General features: G+C 37.4%; 1 protein-coding gene across 4 annotated transcripts in view; it reads left to right on the forward strand.

Annotated features, from left to right (window-relative positions):
- The window catches only part of WAPL (WAPL cohesin release factor), a 62,019-nt gene extending 36,891 nt beyond the window's left edge, over positions 1–25,128 (forward strand). For 3 of the 4 annotated variants that reach the window (XM_065746773.1, XM_065746774.1, XM_065746775.1), the window contains exons 6-19: positions 1,440–1,592; positions 1,836–1,972; positions 3,664–3,775; positions 9,897–10,124; positions 13,515–13,626; positions 14,512–14,609; positions 16,084–16,160; positions 17,484–17,659; positions 17,937–18,052; positions 18,747–18,908; positions 20,095–20,302; positions 21,092–21,180; positions 22,238–22,333; positions 22,704–25,128. In XM_065746773.1, coding sequence (XP_065602845.1) covers positions 1,440–1,592; positions 1,836–1,972; positions 3,664–3,775; positions 9,897–10,124; positions 13,515–13,626; positions 14,512–14,609; positions 16,084–16,160; positions 17,484–17,659; positions 17,937–18,052; positions 18,747–18,908; positions 20,095–20,302; positions 21,092–21,180; positions 22,238–22,333; positions 22,704–22,769 — 1,830 coding nt within the window. In that variant the 3' untranslated portion in view covers positions 22,770–25,128. The remainder of the gene's footprint in view (positions 1–1,439; positions 1,593–1,835; positions 1,973–3,663; positions 3,776–9,896; positions 10,125–13,514; positions 13,627–14,511; positions 14,610–16,083; positions 16,161–17,483; positions 17,660–17,936; positions 18,053–18,746; positions 18,909–20,094; positions 20,303–21,091; positions 21,181–22,237; positions 22,334–22,703) is intronic. The other variant, XM_065746772.1, reaches the window with a different exon arrangement.
- The last annotated feature ends 569 nt before the right edge of the window (positions 25,129–25,697 follow it).

Genomic DNA, 25,697 nt, shown 5'->3' on the forward strand with positions numbered 1-25,697 from the left:
TTTGCCTTCTGTCAGGCTTCCACTTTGGAACCATCAGTGTATGAATTCAGCAGCATGGCAGAGGTTTGGCTGAAGCAGCTTGCTAGCAGAAGCTGTAGGTTGCTTCTGATGTTATGAAGTGTATCTGAAGTTACTTCAGTCATGTTTTGTAACCTTGATTTGTGTGTATGATCAAGATATAAGAGCGGTAAGAAATGAACCGTATTCCAAATGTTCAGCAGCAGTTCCTGAACAGATGATCCTGCAGATACAGATGAATTTGTTTTAAATTTACAATAAGAAAACACGCAAACTGCGTATGTCAAGTACTTTCTTACGGCTTCTTTAACTGCCTTGGAATCCCTTTTGAAGGGGAAGCTGTTAACCAAGACTTGGATGAAACTGTTCTGCTTCAGTGGATCTCCTGCTTTCAAAAGCCGATTAAGGTCACAGTAAATAAAGGGTGGCTTATTATCCTTTTGCCACTGGAGCTTAAGTGAGCAATCACTGAAGTGCTGCACGCTGGTAGAGGCAGTGCGTAAGGAATACTGTGTTTCAGCTTGTATTTTAATTTTGACTGTTGATGCACAAGAAGAAAGCTTTCCTCTCTTAATACCCCCTGCAGTATGTAACAGCTAATGCATATCCTCTGTCTGCACCAAGTTCTTTGCTAGCTATTGTACATTCCAGATAGGTTTTGCTGGAGATCATGCAGTAGTTGTTGTTCCTAGAAAACAGTAGTAAGATGAGTATGCAGATGGTCAGTGTGTGTGGAGAATATCTTAATAGAGCATACCCTGTCTGTTTGAGGCTTTCATGCTCTTTTAATGGCAAGTTATTATGGTACTACAAAAATTACATTGGTAGTCTCCTACCTGGGGACATTCTGCACTGTTAGGCTGGTGAGGTCAGTTTCTGATAGCACACCCTGAGCACAGCGGTGCAGTAGCCTCCAGTAGATAGGACTAAGAGCAGTAGACACAAAGTTTTTCAGTTCCAGCTGTGCTGAAGCAATGATTGCTCGGTGCTGTGACTGTATCCAGTGTGCTAATAATGATAGCTAACAGCTATACTGTCAGTCCTGCAAGCTCCAGTGAAAGGGGAGTGAGTATCAACGAATACTTGTTTTTGAACCCTTAACTTCATTGTTGTACTTACCCTAATGCTTAAAGAACATCAGTAAGGGTTTCTTTTGAGTTTCAGAGTTCACTGGAGCGTTCCTGACTACTTACAACTGTTTTTAACACTTAAAACCGCATGCTATTTCTGTTATTACTGATTTTTTTTTTTTGAGTAGGTACATTTACACAGTTTAGGTACATTTTGGTAGCATAAGGGAAGGACTAAATTGTCCCCAAATGTGAGTTTGACAATTGCACACCTGTACTGTTTCCTGATGTATTCGGTGTATGTTTACATGCTCAAAACATCTGCCCATTTTAGCACTTTCTTATTAATAGGTAAGGCTATCTTCAAAGGAGGCAATTCATAAAGATGATGGAGTTTTTAAGGCTCCTGCACCACCTCCCAAAGTGATTAAAACTGTGACAATACCTACTCAGCCCTATCAAGAGATAGTAACTGCATTGAAATGTAGGAAAGAAGACAAAGAAGTAAGTATTCTTGACAAATTTTTAAAATAAAGAGTTATTGATAATTCTAAGTACTGAAGGAACAGTGTCAAAATGAAATTTGGCTTTCCTTTTAAAGATAATGTCTTCTATTTATATAGTTGAATGGCCTTTGTTGACTACTTAAAGTTTCCTTGCACTCAAAACTGAACAGATTTGAAACTGTACTTGCTAAGTAAATCCCAAGAGCAACTTACCTAGGTCAAAAATATCTGTCTCTTCCAGTTATACACTGTTGTTCAGCATGTAAAGCACTTCAATGATGTAGTGGAATTTGGTGAAAATCAAGAGTTCACAGATGATATTGAGTACTTGCTAAGTGGATTGAAGAGCAATCAGCCCTTAAACACACGTTGCCTTAGGTAAGATACTTTAATATAAAACATCAAGCTGGTATTTAAAAGAGCAGTTGAGTTAAATAAATACCTATTAAATAGGTGGCCAAACTTTAAAATGCTATTTGGTAGTTACCCAGCACTTCTGTTGTAAAGAATAACATTAGAAATGGTTTTGAAGATGGTATGTTGTGAATAATCAGCAGCCGTACGAAGGAGAGAAGATGAGTTAAGAATCAAAACCTTCAAAACTTGTCTGCCTTACTGTTAATTGAAGAAAACTGATAACTTTTTCTTTGCTCAGTGTGATTTTAAATGAGATGTCTATTGTTTTTTTTCTTACTTTATAGCAAAATTTAATGCTAAAATAAAATCTGTAATATGGTTTTGTTGGCTACAGTGTAAAGCTAATGTAATGTGGTGATTCCACTAAGTTTCCACTGGAAGTGTTGTGGCCACAGTAATTGTTGGGAGCTTTCCTAAGTTGTCTTTGAGTTTTTACAGCACTCATAATGTTCAGTTTACGTTATTGCCGAGTTAGTATCAGAAAGGTTACAGTCATGCTTTGATAAAGGTGATTCACAACAGTAATACTGGTTCCTATCATCTGAACATAAAATTAATTTGAATGATCTTCCGTAACTGCATAACAGTTTATCTCATTTTGATACTCCTAAAATTTCCTGTTTACCACAACTAAAATGCTGGAGAAAGGAACAGTGTGATTCCACAGACACGAGTGATAAGGATGCTTGGAGACTTGTCTGCAGATGAGAAAAAGCATTACACTTGCAGGAGAGCTATTAGAAACATAACTTGTTCTTCTTGCTCCCTGAAAAACAGTAATCAGCTCTAGTAACCTGCTTTCCTCTTTCTGGGTACATTATTATAAAAATAAATTAGTACCATGGTGGTAGTTCAGGACTGTCTTTTGCATCAAGTGTACCTGCTTGTATTGCAAGCATCCTGAGGTTTTAAACTGACTTCTTACTTCCCACATTTTTATCAAGGGGAGTGACTTACATAAACATTATAATTTTTTTTTCTTTGAATTAACAAATGAAAAGAAAATTATTTTCCCGATGGAAATCAGTGTGTAAGGATAGCAGCAGATGTAAAAAGCTCTGTTTTTTGCTGTTGTGATGGGAGAAAGGCTACTTGTTCTTTAACACCTTACTGTATGAATCTTACATTGTTTCCTTACTGGGCATAGAAGAATTGATTGCAGTGTCACTCCCACCTTACTCCACACTGAAAAGTGATGTAGTTGTAAGTACTCTGAATGTTGGGCTGCTCTGGGATTGATAAAGCAACTTTCTAGCAAAAGTGAGGGAGAATCTTCCATCTTGTACAACAGAACTGTTATGCTATTTGATTAGACTAATATATTAACTCTGTAATGTTTCCATTAACTCTAAATGTAGCAATTGAATTTAATTATTTCAAATTTTATTTGAAAGAGGCAAGTTCAGGGTAGGCTTTCAAATTGGTTTTTAGCTGACCTTAAAGTAAGTAAACAGACCCAGTTTGGTGTTGGGAAACAACTGCTGAATCGATGCTTCTCTGCTCGCCAGTCATGAAGTTGGCTTAAACAAGTTTTGGAATTTAGAACATAGCTTCTTGAGATCTGAAGTTGAGCGGTGTTTCTTAGACTTGTTTCACTACAGTTCTTGTAAATGCTGTGATTTTAGTTCTAATCCAGGATTACTTTTCTCTAGTGTAATCAGCTTGGCGACCAAGTGCGCCATGCCCAGCTTCCGAATGCATCTGAGGGCACATGGGATGGTAGCCATGGTTTTCAAAACACTGGATGATTCCCAGCACCATCAGGTATGTATCCATGGTGCATTTTATTACAGTTTGGCTATAGCTGTGTATTTCTTGTAAATTTTGTTATTCACAACCAAGCATCATGTATAGAGTGTATCCCAAAACAAACAATCAAACCACCACCTTTTTAAAATACATCTTATCACAGAATCACAGAATTGCAGGGGTTGGAAGGGACCTCTAGAGATCATCGAGTCCAACCCCCTGCCAAAGCAGCTCCCGAGCCCAGGTTGCACAGGTAGGCATCCAGGCAGTATATCTCCAGTGTAGACTCCACGACCTCTCTGTGCAGCCTGTGCCAGTGCTGTCAACACTCACTGTGAAGAAGTTCCCGTGTACATTAGTGCAGAACCTCCTTCACGTCAGTTCGTGGCCATTTCCCCTCGTCCTATCACCACACACAGCAGAGAAGAGTCCTGCATCGTCCGTTTGCCTCCCACAACTTAGATATTCATGGATGCATCATAGTATTTTTTCTTCAAAACAGTTCTGAAACTATGGATTTCATTCAAATAGAAGACTTAAACTTTTAAAATAATCCTTTATTATTATTTAAAGATGTATTTAAGTGCTTGTCCCCTGGCTTGTATGAATCTCTTCCTTTGCTGTGGCTGTGGTGGGGAATTTGGCACATCCAGTGCTTGTCTCCTTGAGCATTTGTGTTTGTGGGATGTCTTGAGTATGCGCAGTGTCCTATGATAAAACAGGAAAAGTGACCTGAGAGTTGAAAACTGAAGCCATTTGACTTTTCCAGTTTCATAAGCTCAGTTCAGCTGTAACGTGTGGATAGCAGTACTTTTGTTGCCAGTCATTGAAAACTGTGCAGTTTCCCTTCACGTGTTGCTGTGAAAGCTGAATGTGGGAAGAGTTACTAGAAGTGGGAAGTAGATACATGTATTTCCAGTCCACTTCATTGGTTTCCTAATAGCTATTACAGAATGACATATATTGCAGCAGCAAACTCTGTAGCAATAAACGTTTAAGAGATTTGACATCTTAGAGTGGGGGGAGGGGAAGGTTTGTGAGGAGCTATAGAGCTCTAGGTAGCTAATTTTAGAATAATAGTTAATTTTCCCTCTTCTTTGCAAATTAGTAATTTCTAGCTGTAAGATATGAACCAGATTCAATGTATTCATTGTTCTGCGAGTTGTTGAAATATTGCTGAGTGATACTAGCAATAAATATAGTCACTATTTAAGATAGATACCACCACTGAGTTTCAAGAGATCTGCAGAGGACAGCTACAGTTACTTGGAAAATGTACAAGCTTGCTGAGTGTATTTTAGGCTGTCACTTAACAGTTCCCATTATTCCTTCATTTTCAAAAGAACTAGCACATACAGTTCAAAAGGAAATTGCATGCTATTATTAGTGTGCAGTAGCAGAAAGCATTGATTCTATCACCCTTTTCAGTGATAGAATCAATGCTTTCACATGCTCCCTTCTGTCTGGGGGGAAAGAAATGGAAGTTAATATTCTAATGTTTTTAATGTTTTAATGTATATTTCTAGGTATATATTATATGCTATTATAAAATCACTGATTTATCAAGCTGTTAATAAATTCTGAAATATATGCTGTATGTACTATCAGTGTATGTTTCAGCTGTGGCTTTTTTGTATAACCTCGCTGTCTTTATAAACTACCTGTTCATTCTCTCATTGTTTCACTACAGTTGTAACTTGTTTAAAATCAAAAGAAATTTCTCCACTAAATCGTAGTGTGAGGCAACTCAAGAATAACAGATCACATTACATGAAACTTCCATGGCTGATGAACTGATTTAAGACGAATGGGGACTGCGAGAAAAATAGTACAATTAATTTGTTGATACTTCTGGAGTAGTATTTTGGAAGTGGGACAGTACTGTCGTAATGATACACTTTGGGTGTATCCTGCATTCGCTTGTACTGCACAGTGGAATGGACTGAGAAAGCAGATGACTTGCTGATCGCCAGAAGAATATAAAATAGTGGATGCAGAGCAATTATTCAGTCAGTAAAGAAAGCAGAATAGCTTGTTATCTTCTTGAGCTGTGACCCCAGAATTTTTACATGACGAGTACTTGTTGGATATAATGTGCTTATAGATTTCTCTTCTAAGCTGCAATTTGATTTATTTTCTATAGGTTGACTTTGTCTCTTTAGCTGCGTTTTGAAGACTATGGAGTAGTATTCATTTGTCAAGTAAAATGTGTATTTTCATTATAGATGTCAGTAGTTAAGCACAGAAATGGGATTTTTGTAATGTCTTGAGCATGTGAATAAAAACAAAATAAAAAAAGAGTGCTTTGAATGTAGCACTGAACCCCAGAAAATTACCATCTGTTCCTGTAAGTTGGGGTATAAATAGAATAAGCAAGAGAAGACAAGGATGAGAGTGGGTGTAGTTGGCCTGCAGCTTCTAGAGTATGTGTTCAACTATAGTTTGTTTTTCTGAATACTGTAGAAGAATGGATAGCAATAGTAAGTATGCCTTAAATTCTGCTTAGAGCAAATATTTGTTTTACTCTTTTCTCCCCTTCCACAGCCTTCATTTTGAGGCAGGATAAGTATCATCAGGAATACAACAAGAGAAAAACAAAAGCAAATGAAACAGGACACAGGTTTACTACTCCAATACATAAGAATGTTGGTTTTTTGGATTTTTTTTTTTTTTGTGTGGTTTTGATTATTTATTTATTTAGGATCAAAAATGACCTGTACGGATGATTTGCCTCCCTCCTTCTCAAGTTAGAATTCTCTGCATGGTGGCGCTTGAGGTTGTCTGAAACCTATGTCATTGACTGCCTTGAACACTTACTCATCAGAGCAAAATTTTTTGTGTTCAGGAGTTACTGCATCCAGGCCTGGGTCCACCAGCACAAGATAGATGCAGAGCTCTTGGAACAAGGACCTTTAAGATTAATCAGAGGGCTGGAGTACCTCTCCTGTGAAGAAAGGTTGAGGCTTGTTGAGGTTGGAGAAGAGGAGGATCTGGGAAGACCTCACTGTGGGCTTCCAGTACTTGAAGGGAGCATGTGAACAGGAGGGGGTAATGACTGTTGACATGGGTTGGTAGGGACAGGAGAAGAGAGGGAATGATTTTAAACTAAGACGGGAGATTACATTAGATATTAGGAGGAAGTTTTTCACTCAGAGGGTGGTGATGCACTGGAACAGGTTGCCCAGAGAGGCTGTGGATTCCCCATCCCTGGAGGCATTCAAGGCAAGGCTGGATGTGGCTCTGGGCATCCTGCTCTAGTTGTTGGTGACTCTGCCCATGGCAGGGGGGTTGAAACTCAATGATTTTTGAGGTCCTCTTCAACCCAGGCCATTCTGTGATTCTGTGATAAGCACTATCTGAAGTTCTTACTTATTTTGCAGCATCGTTATTTTCCTCTTGCAGTTGTGCATTTAGGAGCTTGTTGGCCTGATTGTCTTTAAGTTTTCCTTGTTGCAGGAATCGAGTTCTTGTTACACATAGCAACTCCTCTCCTTTTTGCAATCTGGCAGTCTTCCTGTAGCCTGAAACTTTCTATGTAACATCCTAGTTCCCACCTTGGTGCCTTTTTAATCTAAGCATGTTAAAACCTGGGTTGGAAAGTCTGAAGGGAAGTGATGACAGGTGCTTACACGGACAAAAAGCCATTACTCACTGTGTAATTGAAAGTCAACTGGATTGCAAAGAAGGCATCCTAAGAGAAGCAAGAGTTTGGTACAGTCTTGGAGAATTAGTCTGACTGTCCTTATCAGGCTTGTAAGTATCTGTAAATCAGAATATTCTAAGTAGTGGTCCAAGAGCAGTCTCGGACGTTTTGAAATGCCTAAATGTTAGTAGTCCATACCATACAAGCTGCAGTTTCTCTCAACTACTGCATAGTTTTTCATTGTCAGAAACTGAATGTCCTTTGAGGAATTTGAACAGCTGAGTAGTGCTGTTCACTAGAACATACTTCTTCCTGTCCTGAGAACTGCCATTCTGAAGGAACAAAAAGTGTAGACTTCCAGTAACCTGAAATGTCTTCCAACTTAAACCACATATAATTTCTATAATTTAAATGATAATATTGCAAGTTTATTGGAGAAAATAAATAGAAATTAAAGTCATCTCTGGGCAGGTTGTGTAGAATGCATCCTGTCTTGCACGGTCCAGCTGTCAAAGCTGGAAGAGTGATACTCACAGCTAAGCTTCATTTCTTAAAAGTAATCCTATGCCTTGAAGTTGTACTGTGAAAGAAGCCGTAGATTTAAAAACTCTTGCTTCCTTCAGTGTTCCAAATGCATTTTATTCATCTGTGCCTTGAAGGGTTTCCCTGTCTCAGCCAAGAAGGCATTTTAGCATACTTTCTGATAGACTGTCAGCTGCCTAATCCTGCTTTGGAGATGCTGGTACTACCTGGTATGACCAGGTATGATTTTTGCTTGCTTCTAAAACAGACGCAGATAATGATGGCTTTGGTGGTTGACTGAACTGTTAACAAAATGTTAATCTGTTATGATCCAGAAATTCAGCTCTTTCCTGTTGAGCTGTGTGCCCTGCACTTCCCAGGCTTTAGTTCTGTGATGTGAATTTAACTTTTCTGCATTTTAGATTTACCACTTACGCCAAAAAAAAAAAAAAATTGCAATACATACAATTCAGCTTGTTCACTCTTCTTTCAGAATTGAGTTCAATCAGTTACTCAAAGGAAGACCGATAGACTCCCTCAGATTTCTAAAAAGGATTATGGAAGTACTGTGCCCAGCACAGCTTGATTCCCTATGTATATTTTTACTCCTTATTGTTGGGAGCTCATCTGGATAGATGGGTCTCTTGGCAGCAGTGCTGTACTTGCCAGCCAGACAGATAGCTTTCGTCTGATCTCTTTGCTCTTACTGTCATTTATCTCTTCCTGACAGCACCTTCTGCCTTTGCTTTTCTGGATCCTCATGAGGACGAGTTACAGCTCTTTCTTGAAGAAGGTTTAGATATTCTTTAGCCAGTATGAAGTCCCTATAGACCATTTCTGATACTTCTTCCTAAGATAGGGGTGGTTGAGCTAATAGCGTGTTCTAGTTGAAAAACTGATGTGGGAGGAGGAGCTGCTTTGGTTTATACTCTTTGCTTCCAAAAAGCAAAATTGTGGTGGAAATGAAATGTGGTTGTGCAGGAAAGGTTTGGGTAAGCTGTTGACTGATAGACCTGCTTGGCAGAACTTGAGACCTGCTTGGCAGACCTGGGGTGTATGTCACCAAATGCTTTTTTGTCTTCCTTTCCCATCCTTAGGATCTTTTTGATGCCTTCTGTCACTAGCTTAACCCGCCTAACTTGAATTTTCACCACTGTTGGCACATACCATGGACTTTTTACTTTGTTCCTCTGCCATCTCTCTCTTCCATAATTCTGTGTCACTGGAATTATCATTTTATTCAGTTGCAGCATTGCATCTCTCAAAAGCAGACAAACCTGCTTCTCAACCAGAGCTTTATGAATGTATTGAATTATTTGCCTCATTCCTGTGGGTTAGAAGAATGTGTTATTAACTAGCTACAATGAATCCATTCATGTACCAGAATATGCAAGTGCTAGTGGAGATGGGGCCTCCTTGGATGTTTTTGTTTTATGGGTGGATCCTGAAGGCGTGGCATAGAGGTGGAACCTTTCCAGCTGTGGTCTGTTGCATATTGTTGCTGTGTGACAGATGGCAGCAGAGGGGCAGTCTGATAGAACGGTGTCCAACGTGGAAGTGTGTATGACACAAAAGTGTGTCCTGCATGCAGGAAAAAAAAGGCACCCATTGACATTCATCAGCACTTGTGAATGTTTATGGAGACCAATAGGTCTCTAGGAGTGAGGCAGTGGGTGGTGTGTTTCAGCAGCAGTGACAGTGATCACCTCCACCAGTGCAGATTTTCACAAGTGCAGCCTGCAGGCTCTTGTTCATCACTGGCCAAAATTCAAAGCTATTCAGTGACTGCGTTGAAGAACAGTGTTTTGTAGATGAGAATTTCCTCTCTCAAATAGTGTTACTGTGTTCTTTATCTCTGTCGTGGTTTCCTTGGAAATAAATAGGTCAGAGTAACATAAGGAAGGTTTCATCTCATTAGCTTAATGTGATTATTAAAAATGGTTTTCTTTCTTTTTCCTTTCCCTACCCAAGAATTTGTCCCTTTGTACAGCAGCTCTGATGTACATCTTGAGTAGGGACCGTTTGAACATGGATTTGGACAGAGCTAGTTTAGATCTGATGATACGGCTGTTGGAATTGGAACAAGATGCTTCTTCTGCCAAGCTGCTGAACGAGAAAGACATGAATAAAATTAAGGAAAAAATTCGGAGACTGTGTGAAACTGTCCACAATAAACATCTTGATCTCGAAAACATCACGGTGGGTATCATGCTTTTGTTTGGAAACCTTGATGATATTGAAATGCTTAATATAAAATGGAATTGATAAGCAGCAGCCCTCATTTCCTATCTCATAACTCACAAGTCACGACACTGTCAACTTTCTCTGTATATTTGATTGCATTGCAAGTATCTTCTTAAAGTCTAAAATTTCTGTTATAAAAGCTTTTTAGGAGGATAAAGTTCTGTTCTTCAGCTGTCACCACTGGCTGTTGCTAAGGGTGTAGTTCGTTACAGGTAGCTATTAAAAAGCAGTAAGATTTGAAGTAATTATGTTTCAGGACTCATTTAGTTTATTTGACCTTCTTTGCTTAAATTTTCATCTGTTTTACATCTACAAGCAGTAGGGTTGTTACGTGAGAGTAAGAGTGTTGTGGGCCAAACTGAAACAGTGGTGCAAGTACCCACGTTTAAAAGTAAATGAACAAATCTGACTTTCAGAAACCATTTTCTCTGTGCTCGAAGTGCAGTGGCTGATGTATCGATAATCTAAAGTTTGGACGAGGGCTGTTTATTTTATGCTTCCTTTCTCAAGCTTACTGGTGCTTTATGAATGCACCTTTAGATGCTGCAGAGTGAGCACGTTTTTGTTTCAAAGTAAATTTGACTATAATTTGAAGCTAGTGTCAAGTTAGTTTGAAAAATAAAGTTAAAATAATAAAATTTATTAGATTAAAATTAAAAAAATATATAAATATATAATTAAAATTAAAATGCATAATATTAAAAATAAAATGAATTTAAAAGTCTTTTTTTTTAAGAGCATCTTTTCTAATCTGTTGATTATGAATTGAGCTTCTCAAAGTTTTATCTCTGCAACAAACATTTCAACTCTTGTTTGTAATCTCAAGATAAGATGGTATTCCATCTTGTGTTAGTTTAAAAGGTACTCTGCGTTGATGAACTGGCATTCTCTTTAGTAGTTCTGGTGACTTAGTTTTGTCCTTTAAGTTCTAGGAATTTCTTGTTGCTTTTGGCACCCCGTCTCCCACTCTAAATTCTAGCTGTGGAGCAGATTGCTGAACTGATACCGAAAGTCAGTATTACACAGCATTAGGAGGAGCTGAGTTTTAAGGGAGGACGGATAATCTTGATGCAATTCTTAACCTTGCTAAGTGATTTGTGTTGACAAATGATCGTTGTTCCAGTATTTGATTTTTAGGCTTATTTCCTACAAACTCACTAAACATATAGATAAGGAACTCAGTGGTTTTTCTGGCCTTCAAAATTGGCAAAGGCAGAATAAGATTGAGTTGATTTTTCTCTGCTTTCTCTGGTAATGCATAGGATACAATCTTAAGATAGCAACACAGAACAAGCTGTGCTTTCTAGGTGATGATTAGCAAGGAATTGGTATGATCGGTGTCTTACTCGGTCTGATAGATCTTCTGCATTATAAAATGTAAGACAGCTCCATTTATCAAGCATGGAACAGCTGCTTACAGGTTCTTGATTGCTAAAGTAAGTAGCCACACAGGCCACTGTCTTCTATTAAATTTTTCTAATATTCATAATCTCAGTTGGTCTGAGTTTTAAAAGGCAGAGGGTATACTAAGAGAGACTCAGTTCTGCAAGAAAATTATCCATGAATAAAGAAAAATATTACTAAAAAATCGTTCTTTTTCCTGAGACATCTTTATTTTTTAAAATCATATTGAGCTGTTGTTGTAAATGTGTTAAATACTGTAGTACCTCACAGATGGAAACTGGTTTCCTCCCAGCTGCACCATCTAGAAGTAGTCTGTACAGTGTTTAGAGAATATTTGCAAGCCTTTTGAGATATAATAAGTAATCTCAATTTTGTATCAGATGTCAGGCAGGCAGAAATTGCTAAGAAAAAAATGCACATCTTCTTGAGTTGCAGAAAAGATCTGTGTTTTTTCCAACTTGGACATAACCACTGAAAAACAGAAGGATTGCAACAGATGTTTTGGTAGCTCCAGTTTGTGCTTTACCAACTGCGTGTTAGATTTTTGAATCTACTTCAGATCAAATGGAGGTGACCAATGCCTCCCTGCCTGTATCTTCATGCAGAAAATGTTTCTGTGACTCCCAACTGGAAATGAGGCTGGATGGATTTTTGAGTACTTGTAAATGTATTCAGCTTTGTAGACTGCTCTCAGCATTGAAAAATGTAAACACAGAAACCGAAAAGGATTTCTCTGTGCAATGAACAGGTGATGAATTCCAGGTTTTTTCTGGTTTAGGAGAAGATCAACCCTAAGAAGTTTAGTCTTCCTTTTGTCAGTGTAGCCCACTCTATCTGATGCTTGCAGGTGGATCTTACGCTGGATGATTTAATTACAGGTGAATTTTCTTTTCATCTGGTGACATGTTATTCTTTTTAGTCTCTGCAGAAGTTGCTTCATAAAGAAAATAAATAATGAGATAGCTGAGAACTTGAGTGGGTAACTCTTTGTCAGCATTGATCTTCAACTTTCTTCTGCTTGGAAGTCAGTATTCTGAAAGCAAGGAAAGCAGCTAAAGCTGTCAGGGTTGGTGGAGAGGATTCATGCAGATAATAACTTGGTGTTCAAAGGTAGTGAGATTTATTCAAACCCGGTGAGTACTGTTATTCCCAGGAAGTGCTGAGTCTGCATTAATGTACTCCTGGAATATGCTTCACGGCTCAGAATGAGCACAGCTCTCCTTAGAAGCATTACAAATGAGACGTGTCAGGGAAGGAAGATAACTTGAAAGTGGTTAAATTCAGTTCTCTTTAAGAAAGCCTCACAGCTTTTTCTCTAACTGTTCGTTGTTGAATTTGTAGCACTTGGAGTTATTAGGTGTATAATAGCCCAGGTTTACCCGTGTGTTTTTTGGAGATTACAGATTCTGTGTTAGAGTAAATCTTACACATATTGGACATATATGTATGTATGTATACAATAACTTTTACTATTAATATTTCCCTTTTATAGAGGCCTTTAGGAAATGGAGGTAAATAGTAATGTCTTCATAAATGGGGGGAGCTTGACCCTACTTCTATCATCACTTTAGCTTAATTGTTGTGAGTAGTACATTTAAAACGAAACCACACACACACACAAAGCCTCCATTAGAAACAAATGAATTGTACAAGCAGCAAAGGCAGCGTATCCGGGAATAACAGAAGAAATAAGCAGGTTTTTTTTTCCCTATCTGGAAAAAGGACATCTTTTCTTCATCAGTAGCAAGTTGGTGTTTTGTTTTGTTTTGTTTTAGAAAAAAGAAAAGCACCCATTTCTGTCTGTTCTTGCTCCCTCTGGTGGTTTTTCTACTCAGAACCTCTACCTTTGCTTAGATGACTTTTGTATGAAATGTGCTTATATGATATACAGCTACAGCTGCATACAGTGATTTCACTAGTTCTGGAATCCGACTCTTTCAGACCGGGCATTTGGCCATGGAGACACTGTTGTCTCTCACCTCCAAACGAGCTGGGGACTGGTTTAAAGAAGAACTGCGACTTCTAGGTGGTCTTGATCATATTGTAGATAAAGGTATGCTGGAGATTCTGCTTTGGCGGGGTGGGAAAATGAAGAAATGTCAGATGTTTGCTTTTCTTAATATCCATTTTTTGTTGTTAAAGAGTTAAAAAAAAGTCAATTCTAAAAATACCCAATTCTGTGTCACATTATTGCGAAACATTAATGACTTTAATCTCTGCTATGTGGGATTGAAAGTAGCTTTAAGGTTAAACAGAATGTGGATAATTTTGCCTGTAGTATAAGATTAAAAATGGATTAAGTGTAGACAGAGTACAAATAATTGTGTTACATCCATCATCTGTGTACAGCATACACTCCAGTGTGGGTGTTTAAAACTGCTTTACAGCTTTATAGAACAGCTTTCAGGCCTGGCAGCATGTGGTTTCTTGATGTGGTTTGGTTTTGTTCTGATTTTTTGTTGTTTTTACTGAAGGACAGGAAAGTGGGATTTTTAAAATGAATTCCTGCACATTTTGGTTTTGAGAAAGCAGAGGGGTGGCCAGGAAAGGATTGAAGAGATGAGTGTTCCGCTTGCACGTGGCTGCAGGCTTGTGAACTTTGGGGACAGCGTTTGTGTTGTGTATTTTTTTTTTTCCTTCTACAAAACAATGCGTTTTTAGGAGATGTGGGCATATTTATGGTTAAGAAACACAATGCTGTGCTGTACGGCATCTTCTTTGTCAGAAGAAAGTGAAATACAAAATTTTACAATGCTGATAGCATCGTCAGGATTGTTTCCTAGTATGACAGCTTTGTAAAGTGTTAAACAAGGATGATAACAACTCCTTGAATAGTTAATAAATCCCAATCATTAATAATATTTAGATAATTTCTGTGCATGGCTTTTGAAGGCCTCATATCAGTAGTGGAAAATCTTGTGGTTTTTTTTTTCTGTAGTTAAAGAATGTGTGGATCACCTTAGCAGTGATGAAGATGAAGAGAAATTAGTTGCTTCGTTATGGGGTGCAGAAAGGTGTTTACGGGTCTTAGAAAGTGTAAGTATGAATAAATACTTTGCATTCCTGAAAAGCAGATTTTCAGTCACGTCTTCTCACTGCTACGTTCCTTGAATGTGTAGTGATATGAGAAACAGTATAATGCTTTTCTGGTTTGTTTGTTTGTTTTCATAAAAGAAGACTAGTGACAGTAGCACTGGAATGTGTATCAGTGTTCCTGGAATGCTTGTTGGGAATTTTGCCATCCTGTATGAAAATACAGTATTGGGTATTGTAAATGTGCTGTTGTTAAGACTTCAGCTGAACGTGATTGGATGCTTTTTTGAAGTTCTTTAAGATATTAAAACTTGCTGCTTATGGTTATTGTTTTCTTGGCATGAATTTGCTTTTATAGGGTGTCTGGTAATACCACATTGTGATTGTGTTTTCTTAAGAGTAATAAACTGATATATAGTACCAAAATTGCTCTCATTCAAACATGAGCTAACTGCCTAGAAGATAACTTGCCATGTAGTGAGTTAGTCATGGTTATTGAGATAGTAAATGTTTTTCAACAAGAACTTTGAACAGAATTAAATAATTCTGTAGATCTTAACTGACAAGAACTGTCAGTTTTGATATTATAAGCAAACAGAAGAAGTGTTGTGATGTTTTAGAGTTACTCCATTTCAAAAAGTGATACACAGGTTCAAAATGTAGGTCAGTGACCTTAAACCTGATGGCACATTGCTTCTGTGGTGTCTTTTCTTTGCTAAAATAGCCATAAACTCAAAGGTACTGTAGCAGTAAGCTAAAAACTGAGAAAGATGAGCAAATATAAGGGTTGCTACTTAAAAGTTATGGCACCTATCTCTGTACTTGAATCCTGAGAAATTTTCAGATCCAATTTCTGGTTTTGTATTCAGTGAATGGGATTCGTTTAGAGACTGTTGCAAGCACAGTAAAAGAGGCTTGCTTAGTGGTGGAATACTCATATATGAATTTGAGGGTGGCATGTATATAATATGGTCTTTATGAATTTGTGAAATAAGGCAAAAATCAACATAACAGAGAATGCAAGTTAAATAGAGGAACATCTACTGTTTGTGTAAATTGATTCTGTATTCCAGTCAGAAGAATCAAGGGAAAACTCGTAGATGCGTAGTAAGCTCTCAGAGACATCAAGTTTTACATAACACAGTATTTGCATATGTGCATGCATGTGGGCATGTGCTGGGACAGCAGAGTCCCAGAATATGGAGTCAGGTTCTGTTGTGGCAGAGCATTTTGCTACAGACTTTCTGCATGCCATGTATCTGGAAATATATTCAGTGTCGCAGTCTTTTGGTATTAATTATTAGCTGGAAACTCCAAGGTACTGGTACAGTATGTCAGCATATTGGTTAAGCGGAAGTTTATGTTGATTAATAAGCATGAAAGACAGAACTGAATAAACTGGGGTAGTGACAGAAAGGAATACTGCTTTCAAGTAAAATAAGAAGCTATTTTTAATATTACTTTATCCTATTTTTAGGTAACTGTGCATAATCCAGAAAATCAGAGCTACCTGATAGCATACAAAGACTCACAACTCATAGTCTCCTCAGCTAAGTAAGTTGTAAAAAAAAACAAAAACATTTTATTAAACATGATATGCATGAGTGTTGTATTAACAGAAAAATTGTAGGGGGAAAATATTCAACTTATATATTGCTTTTCATTAAGTAAAGTTAAGTAATGTTAAAATTATTTTAGATGAGGATATCACTTAGTTCCTGAGTACTAACAACAGGTAGTGCTGTTATTGTTGGTTCTATTAAAGTTGCAAATTGTATTGAGCTCTTTTAGTGCCAAGGTAAGATGAGCACAGAAGAGGGCAGTTGGAAAGCTACTTTTATTTTCAGTATTTTATTATGTGTTTAAGTGCTTAATGAAACAAAGCAGAATAGGCAGTTGACAGTATAACTTAGGATGGAGGAATTCTGTGCTGAACTGTACTCCCTAAGCAACTTGTCAATTGGGATGAAGTCTCTGTTGACTGGCAGAGATTGTGTCCCCCTTGCTCTGCCTCGGTAGTTCACAGGAATGCAAGTAAAGCTGAAAACTTTGCAGACTTGACTGGAAAAAGAATTTCATGATTGTAGGCCAGGTGTTTTGACCAGTATGTGTTTTTGACATCTTAATATTGCTTGTAACTGATGTTGGTGTTGGCACTTCAATGTCAAATTAATGCAGGAGACTCAGAATCATTAAGGTTGGAAATTATCTTTAAGATCATCTAGTCCAACTGTCAACCCATCACCACCATATTCTCTAAACCACGTCCCTCAAAGAGCAAGCTTTATAACCAAAGTAGTCTGAGTTTCAGACAGCTAAAGTCATTCACAGACTTCTAAATGTTTGTGTCTACAAGTAAATGCATCATAAAATTAGATCTTTCTGGATTGAAAAACTGCTGTTCAGTTTTGCTTTTCTAAAACTCAACTGTTTTAGCTTGTGACTAGTCCACTACTGTTATGAGATGATTGTTTTTCATACTGGAAAATAACATAATTTGTTTATTCATTTATTTCTTACGGAATAGGGATAGCTCTCTGAGAGGACAGGACAAGAGAATAGTTAGATAATTCTGTCAGAATGGTCAGAGGATGTGAGAGGCTCTGATTATAGGGAGAAGAGATGCCTCCTCTAAGACGGTGTGATAAAGTTAGAAAGAAAAATGTACTTCTGCTCTTGAAATCTCAGGCTGATGAAGCTTTAAGCAACAAAGCTTTCTTGTTTTCACAATTTCATTTGAGCTTATAAAAGATCTCATAATTGAATCAAAAAAATTGTGCATGAGTTCTGTATTTGTAGTCTTCCTGGTGGAATAAATATAAGATGAAATATCCTGTATGTTGTCCAGGTAATTTTGTTCTATATCTTCTCTTGCAGAGCACTGCAGCATTGTGAGGAATTAATCCAGAGATATAATCGTGCTGAAGACAGTATCTGTTTACCAGACAATAAGCCTCTGCCTCACCAGAATGTAGCTAACCATGTGGGCAAAGCAGTGGAAGACTGCATGAGGGCCATCATCGGTGTCTTGCTCAACCTAACAAATGATAATGGTAAAGCAAACAGTTTCACATTCTGTTACAGCATCAGATAATACATTAATGTAAACCCTTTTCTTACATATGCATGGTAGGTGCTTACTTTACAGTAAGAAGTTACTTATCTTTGAGAATGGGATGAGTAAATTGCAAGTGTTAGGTGCTAACAAGATCTGGGCTTTGGCCAAGAGGGTACATCTCATCTAGAGGGCCAGAAGGTTTTATCCATGTGCTTACAGCCATGAAAATCAATATGTTCACAGTTGAGCCTTTAAACTCTTTCTGTTTACAGAATGGGGTAGTACAAAAACAGGTGAACAAGATGGTCTGATAGGCACAGCTATGAACTGTGTGCTTCATGTTCCGAAGTTCCTACCTCAAGAACAGAGATTTGATATTCGGGTGCTGGTAAGCTCTTGTATTTGTTACATTAACATGTTTTGTTGCTTGGTTGTGGCTTTCACTGCTCCAGTTCCAAGTTAAGGAGCTGTCTGTGCAGTCTTCATTGACTGTATGCTTAGTGAGGTTCTTAAAGAAGGTTTCTGTGAAGTCCAGGGGAAAGTTGCTGAAGGATTTGATGGTTGAGCCATTACCATTTTCTCTGTGTTTTATGGGAAAAGTAGATGAATTGAGAGATTTAGGTTAGTAAGTCTGTGTATTATCTCATTTTCAAACACCTTTTCAATTTTAGAAAGAATACGTTTGATATGATTTTGGATACAGATTTGTCTGACTTACCTCAGCATGCATAAAAGAGGTCCACATGACCTAAATAATAACACTGAAACAGTGTATGTGAAGGATCTTTGAAGAAGAGAAGCTGAAGGTTGGACACCTGAATCTGTTATCAAGAAATACATTTTCACCTTTAAGAACACGTAGAACGATTTTGGTTCAGAATTGGAAAATCTGGAATTTGTGTACAGGATTCTCATTTTTGCCTCATATTTCTCTAAATCCTGATCCCTCTGTTTATCAAATTGTTTTATAAAGGTGTGCTAGTAAGTTATGTGTACTCAGAAAGATGAAGCCTAAAGAAGACATTTATCTGAATGGATATTCTGCTAGATTTTTTTCATGTGTGACTATACAATTCTTTCAGGGATTGGGTCTGTTGATCAATCTAGTAGAATATAGTGCTCGGAACAGGCACTGTCTCGTCAATATGGAAACATCTTGTTCTTTTGACTCATTCTGTACGGGAGAAGGAGATGATAGCCTAAAGATAAGTGGACAGATTGATGCTGTTCAGGCTTTAGTGCAGGTAAGAAATGACCCCAAAATGTGTTTTTCCTGTAATTGGTATAGTTTTTCATCACCAGAAATTCACGGAAGAAGGAAGAACTCAGCAGTGAAGGATTTTGTCAGAATTTTAATCTGTTAGGCATTCTGAGAATGTAATACAGCATGGGGGGGGAAGAGAGGTGCCGCTGACGGCTTGGATCTTTCAGTACTGTCCTTTACAGAAACAGCTTTCTTGGTAAAAGAGAGTGGTGTCTGCTACTGGCATCCAAAAGCTGCTCTCCTGCTCTGTTAAGCTTTCTTGTTCCTGTAGGGTTTATTTCTGGTTGTGCTTTTAAACAATTGTAAAATTTGTAAGTTACTGATGTTATCTACTTTGCTACCATAGATTTTTCAAAGTGCTGTCTTAATGGGAGTTTCAGACCATTTCTAAAAATCATGCTGTAGCCATTTTTTTAATAAGAGCCATAATTATGAATGTAACAGACGTGTGGGACAGCATTCTTAAATGTTGTATTGACTAACTTGTTAAAGTATAAATCAACCACTGTTTCTTGTGAATTAAGTTCCAATGTGGTAACTAAAAGAAAAGGAATTAAGAATTTTGATTTACAACCTTTTTACTTAAATGGAGATAAGTTTATGGATGCTTTTAGCAGTGATCCCATTTAATTTTATGAAATAACTGCCCAGCAGCAGACAAAAAAGATCAGTAATCAAGATCTTAACATTACATATCTTAATGTATATAGCTCTGCAAAGTCATATTTAAAATTGATGGTTATATGATTTGGGCAGTAATTCACAAGATGTAAGTGTAAAGTATGAGAACACCTTGAGTAACATTCACCTTAAAATGGCTCAAGTCATTTGAAATTACTTTAAATTTTTTGCTTTTTACATATCTGGCAATTTTTAGTCTTCATGCTGTGTCTCAAAGAAAATGATTAAGCATTTATGGCAGCCAAGAGAAGCCTGGCAATTGGTTCAGCACTGGAGAGGGTGGGAAGCCTTTTCTGCAGAGCACAGCATTAGTGTGATAAATCTGATTATCCTACGAAGAAGAAAAAGCTATTGCGAAGAATAGTATTGAAGGCTAACTGTATTAAAGGGGTGAATTGTGAAGGGGAAATAGACTTTCAAGTATTAATTCAATGTGTTTAGGGTTTAATTTATAATAGAAATCTTCTGAAATTTTTCCCCATCAGCTGTTTCTTGAGCGTGAGCGGGCGGCACAGCTGGCTGAGAGCCAAACAGATAAACTGATTAAAGAAGCTCCTACTGCTCAGCATGATAAGAGTGGAGAGTGGCAAGAAACAAGCGGGGAGATACAGTGGGTCTCCACTGAAAAGTCAGATAGTACTGAAGAAAAAGATAAGAAGGAAGAAGATGATGAAGAACTTGATCTTAATAAAGGTACGTTGTGTTGTTTTGATGAGCTCAGAATCATTAAGGAATTCTGTTTTGGCATAACTTACGCTTCCTATCTGCAGTCCACTGGGTTGAAATTTCAGCATATTTTCTTGCAAAACTATTACAAGAGCATGAGTGGGAGCAGTTCAGACATGAAGCATGAGCAATAGAAGAAACTTTACTACTTGTTACCTCATAGTACCTTCTGTCAGGCCCTTTTTTAAAACAACAGAAGCTGAACAAAAAAAGCCCTGTCGGTTGCTCGGGTTTTTTTGAGACATCCTGTGTAAGAAACCCTCAGAAATGGCATTCTTTCTAGACGTTTCTAGTAGAATGGTATCTTATTCTGCAACTTATGCTTCCTCCTTTTTTCAGTGCCATCAGCTGTGCTCTGTTGTAGCTATTTGTGGTTCTCCCCCCGAAAATGCTGAGCCATTAACAAGAGTTCTGTCTGTTGTCCGTAACACAGAAATCTTTTTGTGGACATATTACAGGCTTATAGCATTACAGGAAGCAGAATTGTGCTTTGTTGTGTTGAACATACAGTTTGTACATTACAATAGTAAAATTACTGTACAGTGTAATGACTTCGAAAGGGAACGAACGCTTCTGTCAAAGGACATGTGTTCCTAAGTTAGTAAGTAAGATTCTAATGCTGAAGTCTCAGAGCAAAAAGTCATTTTGTTTGAGAAAATAGAACTCTTGAAAGTGATAATGAAAGATTGTATTTAAAGCAGTAAAAGATACCAGCTGCTTAGAGGATACAATACACTGAGTTGTCTCTTTTTACAGCTCTTCAGCATGCTGGGAAGCACATGGAAGACTGCATTGTGGCCTCATACACAGCGCTGCTTCTAGGCTGCCTCTGCCAAGAGAGTCCAGTAAGGGAACAAGTCCATAACTCACTCTTAACTCCAGTAGATTTTTTAATGAAGTAATAATTTGCATTACTGAAATGTGTTCATTAAATTAGGGTTCGGTGAGAGCTAGTACACTTATTCAGCTACACTGATGTCTGTAGTTCTGTGGAAAGTTGCCAGAAGTATTCAATCCAAAACAAATCCTCTGAGCATCAGTATGTTTATCAAAGGAAAATGGATTTGAGTATTTAATCTTTTGTACCTCCCTCTCATTTGTTGTTAGTCTTAGACCACAAATGAGCTTACTTTGGAAAGGCAAATTGGCTTGCCTGCAACTTTTCTAACTGTAACAGCTTGCTTTGTTTTTCAGTAATTTCACTAAGCAAGTTAATGTCTGCTTGTTAGTTTTTTCATCCTGGTCTGATTTTTATTTCCAGTGAAGTTGTATGAAGTTGTGTAGGTCCACATAATCTGAAGATGATTATCTCAGACTGGAAATACAGAGTAGAAGTTGGAGTTAATACTTAAATATGGAATGCTGATGTCTGCAAACTTCAGACTCTTGCGTCAGATACGTGTTCAAATGAAAGTGAGGTTCAGATCTACCTTCAGGATAGTTTAAATTTACAGTGATGGCAGAAATGTTGTTCAGCACGCTGTTCTGAAACTTGTTACTTACTTCTTGCTTACCTTTATATAATTTTAGTATGTAGAGTCATACTGACATTAAGTGTTGAGAATTATTTTCTTTATTAATTGTGAAAGGAACTTCCCTGTGTGTCAGGAGAGTAACCCAGTCATTTTGTTTCTGTTTCAGTTCTTGGTAACCTTGTTAGGCCATAGGGAGCTTTGATGGTAATAATCTTTAAACAAGAAGATTGCAGGAATTGTTGTGCCCTAGAAATAAACACCGTAAACATAAAGAGCCTTGAGAGCCTTGAATCACAGAGATGATAGCAAAGTGCCCTCCTAATTATGCTCTGAATACATTTGTCTTGTGCCTTCTCACATATAGAGTAACATGGCCCTCGGTGTTGGAGAAGTATTTCCCAACTTAAAATAACTATTTCTTTCCTAGATCAACGTGACTACTGTGAGGGAATACTTACCTGAAGGAGATTTCTCAATAATGACTGAAATGCTCAAAAAATTTCTCAGTTTTATGAATCTTACTGTAAGTAATGCATATTTTAAGTTTATGAAAATATGCTATTTTTGTGGTTTTGTCGTCTGCCAATATCCCATACGTTTCTAGAAGCTTTCAGGATTTTTCAGTGGGCTTTAAAAGAGGTTAGGGTCATTTTCTGTGCTTTCACATTCAGGAGGCCTGTTTGCATGTCTTTTATTTCCTCATTGTACTAATTTGGAGCTACTTTCATTCCACTTGTATGTTACTCATCAGGAAAATGCTCGAGTTCTCTTTCTGAACCTAATTGTTTTTAGTGATATGTCTAAGTCCTAAAATTCTGAAACAAGCATAACCCTAAAATGTTTTTAAATGGTACTGTATAAATGCTTACTTTGTTTTGTGTCACATTTTCCAGTGTGCTGTTGGAACAACAGGCCAGAAATCCATCTCTAGGGTGATTGAATACTTGGAACACTGCTAGATACTTAACTTCCGCTGCAAGCACTCTAATGCTGGAGCTACCCTTAGACAAAAGAAGTCATGAAATGTCCTTGAAGGATGTACCAAGAGCATTCATCTATATCATTCACGTTCGGATTTTTAAGGCTACCTGGTCTCTTAACCATGCATCCAGCATTTTCTAAAAGACAGTTACTACATCAATCTGCAACTATCAAAAATGAGGGGAAAAAGGTTCTGAGGAAAGTAAATAAAGAAACTATGCTGTTTATGATGCAGTGCAGTATTTAAATATTTTTGGCAGGGTTTATCCTCCCTATCTTTTTTTCTTGCTTTGTACGTGACCAGTTTCAAGGGGAAAAACTTGCTGCTGATAGTGCAACTGCTGTTTACTGTTGAGCCACTGTTTCATGCCAGCCAGGTGCAAAGGCAGCTTAGCTACTGAGGTATCAAATGTTCTAATAAAGAAGTTCTGGACAGCAGCACCGCTCCTATTTGAGTTTAATTTGCTCTTGCTTTTTTATTACTAGATTATTCCAAAATCGTAAAATACAAATTTTTAAATACTTTTGTGATTTTAACTACTGTCTATATTTAAAATTTGTTGGAATCCAAAGAGGTGAGGATTGGATAGTTTATTTTTTATACTGTTTTGATTGAAATTAGGTTGTCGAACTATTTCTCAGTTCTAAGACTGTCATGGCCCATGTACTGTAAACTGATAAGACCATAACACTTTGTAATTCCAAGAAGCATGCAAACCCATGAATACGTAAAGCCATTTGAGAGGGTATGTTATCCACAAAAGAAATAAAAATTGTGCCCTGTTTAAGAAACAAAAAAAAAAAAGGGGGGGGGGGGAGGCTGGGAGGGAAGATATTCATTCCCAGGGCAGTTTTCACTTCTAGTAAGGAAGAAGTTTGAAATGCTGTTTAGATTTGTTTCAAGGAATACTCAAGATGTATTTTATAATGCTCGATACCAAGAATTTGGATGTTGTAGGGGGAAGAATTTTGAAGAGGCTAAAACACCAATGGGATTAATGTTTCCAGCTGACATAATCTTTCTATTTCATCCTTCTGTAGTATGTCAAAGTTTAAATGCATACAACACAAAGCCTTAAATTGCTGATATAGCTAAGATTTTGTTCAGTCTGAGGTCTAGTTCACAGCAAAAGCATTGTGTTTGAAGACTGAAATGGAACAAGAAATCCCAGAAAAATACATTATTTTTTTTTAATTATTTTTTTTCTTGCACTCGTTATTCAGACCAACAGAATTGGTAATTATTTTTATTAAGCTGGTCTTGAATATTTGCAGACTGTTCTGAGATCTGCTTCATCACATTTTTAAATACCTGTATAATAGTTAAATCTTGTTATTCCATTGAATTTGTAAAACTTGAAGCCATAAAAATATTAGTTCTATGTATAATGAGGGGGAAGTAACAGGAAATCTAACCTGCTTTTAGATCTTGTTATCTCCATGTATAAAGTTACGAACTTGTGCTTTTGTATCAGTGCCAGCTGTAAATTTTTTACATACAGTGGCTGCCTTCTATGTCTTCCTATTTTTGATAATGCAGATTGTTGAGAATTCTGTAAGGAAGTAACTGATTAGCGGCAAAAATCCTATGTTGGTCATTCTTTTTTGCGTTTTCTCTCATCACCTTCTAAAACTTAGTGTATCAGTGTAACTTAGAAAAGTTGTTGAGGTTGTATTCCCTTTGTTTAACAACAAACCCAAACCCAAACGACTCAGCTGTATGTAAATGATGTATATCAAGAGGAAACTATTGAATATTTTGTCCATCTATCCTGGTTTAAGACCTTGTCATTTAAAAGATTGCAAAATGATGGTAGAGTTTCTGTGGAGCGATGGCAAGAGACAGTACGGCTGCGATGAAGGGGAAAGCAGGGACAATACCTTTCTTTGTTACACTGGTAATTGTTTGGGAATTGATTTACCTCAGTGTTTAACAGTTTTTTTAAATGTAACTAATTGTCAAGCACTGACAAATGCAGATTTTTTTTTTTTGAGGGTGGGGGGAGAAATCACCCTGTGAGCTGCAGTGCATTTTTGTGTGTTAGACCCTCAAATAACTCTGCATTAAAGGGTACTTGAGGCCAACTTGCAAATTAAAGTTTTAAAGTAACTTTTTTTCCATTGTAAATATTTGTGTAAATAATCTCAATTGGAAATTAGAACAGTAGAGTACTTTTCTGAATCCAATCCTATTTTTATTTTATACAGTATTTCTCAGCTGTGATCTTTGGAGCAAAAGCCAACGGCAGGAAAAATAGTTTGTACCAGTTTCATGAAGTATGTCTTTGGGTTTTTGTAAATAATTTTAACTCAAATAAAATTGCTACTTTCAATACATATCTTGTCTTTTAACATGTAATAAAGCACTCCCCTGAGTGACTGCGGAAAGAAGGCAGCATCAGGTACACTGTCAAATGAAAAGCGTACAGTAAGTAGAGGAGTGCACTGTCTGACCCTGGTGTGATGGGATGACACATTTCAGTGCCCGGAGCCCCACGCTGTGATCTATCGAAACAACTGAGCTTGAAATTTTCTGGAGAAGATGTACTGGTCCTCGATGAATGTTTGGAGACCTCCACACAAGTTGCTGTTGATCTTTCAGCTGAAGGGACACGTGGCAGTTTTGAAGAGCTGTAATTAGAGTAACAAAAACTATACAGAGAAATGGAGCAGGTCTTGTTACAGTGATACTTTTTTACGTTATGAAAGATGTAAATGGCTCTTTTCTTCAATAGAAAAAAAAGTTAAATTGAGAGCTGTTCCGTACATCAATATGAATGATGCTTTAATTCGCTCGGGATGGAATTTTTTCCATGTTTTTTTCTTAACTGATCCAACTAGACACAGGAACAATATGCAGAAACTCATGAGCTGTGTAGTAAAGACAAATCTGCGTGTCATCTCAT

The sequence above is a fragment of the Cyrtonyx montezumae genome, unplaced genomic scaffold (assembly GCF_038088225.1).
Source record: "Cyrtonyx montezumae isolate F1298 unplaced genomic scaffold, pur_monq_1.0 scaffold_4, whole genome shotgun sequence".
Lineage (NCBI taxonomy): Eukaryota > Metazoa > Chordata > Aves > Galliformes > Odontophoridae > Cyrtonyx > Cyrtonyx montezumae.